The sequence below is a fragment of the Durio zibethinus genome, chromosome 4 (assembly GCF_047325235.1).
Source record: "Durio zibethinus cultivar Kanyao isolate XHJ-2024 chromosome 4, ASM4732523v1, whole genome shotgun sequence".
In the NCBI taxonomy this organism is placed as follows: domain Eukaryota; kingdom Viridiplantae; phylum Streptophyta; class Magnoliopsida; order Malvales; family Malvaceae; genus Durio; species Durio zibethinus.
Genome location: NC_143165.1, coordinates 8547052 through 8549997, shown reverse-complemented (window position 1 = coordinate 8549997; position 2946 = coordinate 8547052). Strand labels below are relative to the sequence as shown.

The following is a 2946-nucleotide window of genomic DNA, read 5'->3' as shown; positions in this document are numbered from 1 at the left end:
TCATTTGTTATAAAATTTATCTAATTAAAAAAATTTTAAAAATATGAAAGGAAAAAAAATAAATTAGGGTACAACGTGGATATCTTTATTGCTATTTTTCACAAATTTTATCTAATTTAAAAAATTTTAAAAAACCAAAAAAAGTTGAGAAAAAAAGTAAAAGAACAAAAGAAAAACAAAAAAGCTAAAAAAAAGAAAAAGAAAACATAAGGTGCCACATAAACACCTTGAATTATGGTCAAATAAAAGTTACAATGTGTAAAATTTATATATAAGATTCTAATCCAACCCCAATTTCCAAAAAAATTTGATTCAAACCCATTTAATAATGCACATATTAGATTGCTAAATGAATCAAAATCTATTAGATATGGATTGTTTTGTTATATATCTTTTTATTTTTTTTATAAAATAGATTTACCAATTAATTTTTTAAAAAATTATCTAATTAAAAATTAAAAAAATAGGATGCCACGTGAACAACTCTGTTGGCTTTCTTTTTTCCACAAAATTTATCTAATTAAAAAATTAAAAAAAGTCAAAAAGCAACAAAAAAAAAAAAGAAATTGGAGTTCTTACACATTGAAATTATGAAAATTTTTTTTTGCAAAATTTTTATTATAGATTAAAAAACAAAGAAAATAAAAACTAAAAAAGGTTGAAAAAGCCAAATTCATATGCTATTTTGATACCTATATTAATATAATTTTTTTACAAAATTATCTAATTAAAAAAGAAAAGATAAGAAAAGTAAAAATACTTTTTCATCAATAATATCAAATGAGTCCCACACAAAAGATTATTAAATATAAAGAAAATATTTGTTAGATATAAAAAGAAAAAATTAAATAAAAAATAGATAAATTGTCATGATGCTATTCCGAAGCAAAGTCAAATTTCATAAAATTAATATATAGAATATTATATATATATATATATATAATGGGGAAATTGAATAGTGTCATCCACTTGCATTAATGAAAATTTCAAATTATTACTTTTTATTTAAAAATCAATTAAATTAAAAGTATAATAGCAAAATTTAATGAAATATTAAAATATTTGACAAAATTCAATATTGAGCTATGACAAATTTGACTTTGATTCCAAAAACAAAATGTGCCCTCACGTAGGAATTTCTATATTTTCATATTTTCTTCCATTAATTTTCCAACTGCAAAAAAAAAAAATCCATGATATTTAATAATTACCCGTACACAAATTTTGTGAGCAGAAAGCTAATTGAGTATAGTGTCTTTTTGTGAGTGTAAAAGCTGCCCTCCATTACCTCCAATTCATTGAAAAGATGACTCCTTCGTATCACTAAATTTAAAATGTTTGGTTGCTAAAGTTGGACCCACATTAGCACCGGCCGAAATACAATGACTTTGCACCCACCAATCCATCCTCCCCCCAGCCCTTAAAGTACCCTATTCTTTTCTTCCTGAGTGGAAATCAAGTCTCCTTTTGCTTCCAATTCGCTTCATCATCTCTCTCTTATCCCTAAACTTGATTTTTCTTCAAAAAAAAAAACAAAAACAAAAACAAACAAAAGATCCAATGAAGAAGATCAATCTCATACTTAGGAAATGCAAAAGCTTTTCGAGACAACTAGGACGATCATCTTCATATAGCAGCCTAAGGTCGAAATCGGTTAGGGAAGATCATCAACTATGGGATAAAATGAGAGAAGATAATCAACATTGGGAAACAATTTATGTTGGGAGTACCAGGAAACGTTATGTGGTTAGTTCCAAGTACCTTAACCATCCTTTGTTGAATGCGTTGATCGAGAGGTCGAAACAGAAGCATGGAGGGGAAGACATATTGGTGAAATGTGAGGTAGTTGTGTTTGACCATCTTTTATGGATGCTTGAGAATTCAGATCCAAATCTCATTTTGGATTCCTTGGAAGAATTGGCTGACCTTTATGTGTTTTGAATCAGCAGCTAATATATATATATATATATATATATATATATATATATATATATATGCTTCTTCTTTTTTTTTTAATATTTTGATCTTGTTTTATAAGATAAAGGAAAACATGGTCAAGTAATATTCTTGTAACATGCTTAACTCCTTATGATGATTCAGAGTTTTGATATGATAATCTGTCTATGACCTCTTATTAATTTTTTGTTGCTAATTATTTTGACTGACCAAGTACTTATTATTAGTATGAAGTCATGCAGTTTTGTTAATTTTTTTTGTTTTTTAGGTTCAAATTCTTATTAATCTTGAGCATAACAAATAGAGGCTGAAGCATGGTTATTTTTTAGATGTCATTAAAAGTTGGCTGTAGTTTTTACTGCCTGTATACTTTCTTTTAATTAATTAATTTTATTATAACATAAATTACTTACCATGTAACCAATTCATTGTTATATACCAAAAACCAAGGTTTAATTTAATATATGATTGTTACCCCTTTTCTAAAAAATATAAAATTTGCTAATTAATAGTCCTATAATCTGTTGGTACATATCGTCCAGGTTCATATCCTGCCGTTTTCTTTAGATTGGCTTTGAAATCTGGGGGATTAGTGGGTTGGAACACTAAACACAAACTACGTACGTCCACTTAAGCACAAAAAAAAAGCAAAAAAGAAAGAGAAAAGATGAAGTTGAGAGGGATCCTTTCATGTGTATTAATTTACCAGCCAAAGCACAGCGTGAAGGAAAACAAGTTCTCAACTGAGGCTTCATGAATTAAAGATGTGGTGGCTTACATAAATATACCAGATTAGTGTCGAGCGAAATTGTTGGCAAATCCCATGCAAATAAAAGCATCTCGGAAGCCATGTACATCAAGTCAAGTACATATATAAAGTATGAGTAATCGGGTCTTTAAGTGTTTGGTGTTGTATTTCCTTTTTAATTTCTCCTCTTTATAGTTTTCTAGTTTCATTTGGCAAGATAGACAGAGAAAGAGGACCCATAT

At 27.6% G+C, this 2946-nt stretch overlaps 1 protein-coding gene across 1 annotated transcript; it reads left to right on the top strand.

Annotated features, from left to right (window-relative positions):
- The first annotated feature begins 1074 nt into the window (after positions 1-1074).
- Positions 1075-2368, top strand: LOC111288434 (auxin-responsive protein SAUR78-like). The gene has a single exon (XM_089760317.1). It carries the CDS (start codon positions 1561-1563, stop codon positions 1939-1941), a length of 381 nt encoding a protein of 126 aa, XP_089616443.1. The 5' UTR covers positions 1075-1560; the 3' UTR covers positions 1942-2368.
- The last annotated feature ends 578 nt before the right edge of the window (positions 2369-2946 follow it).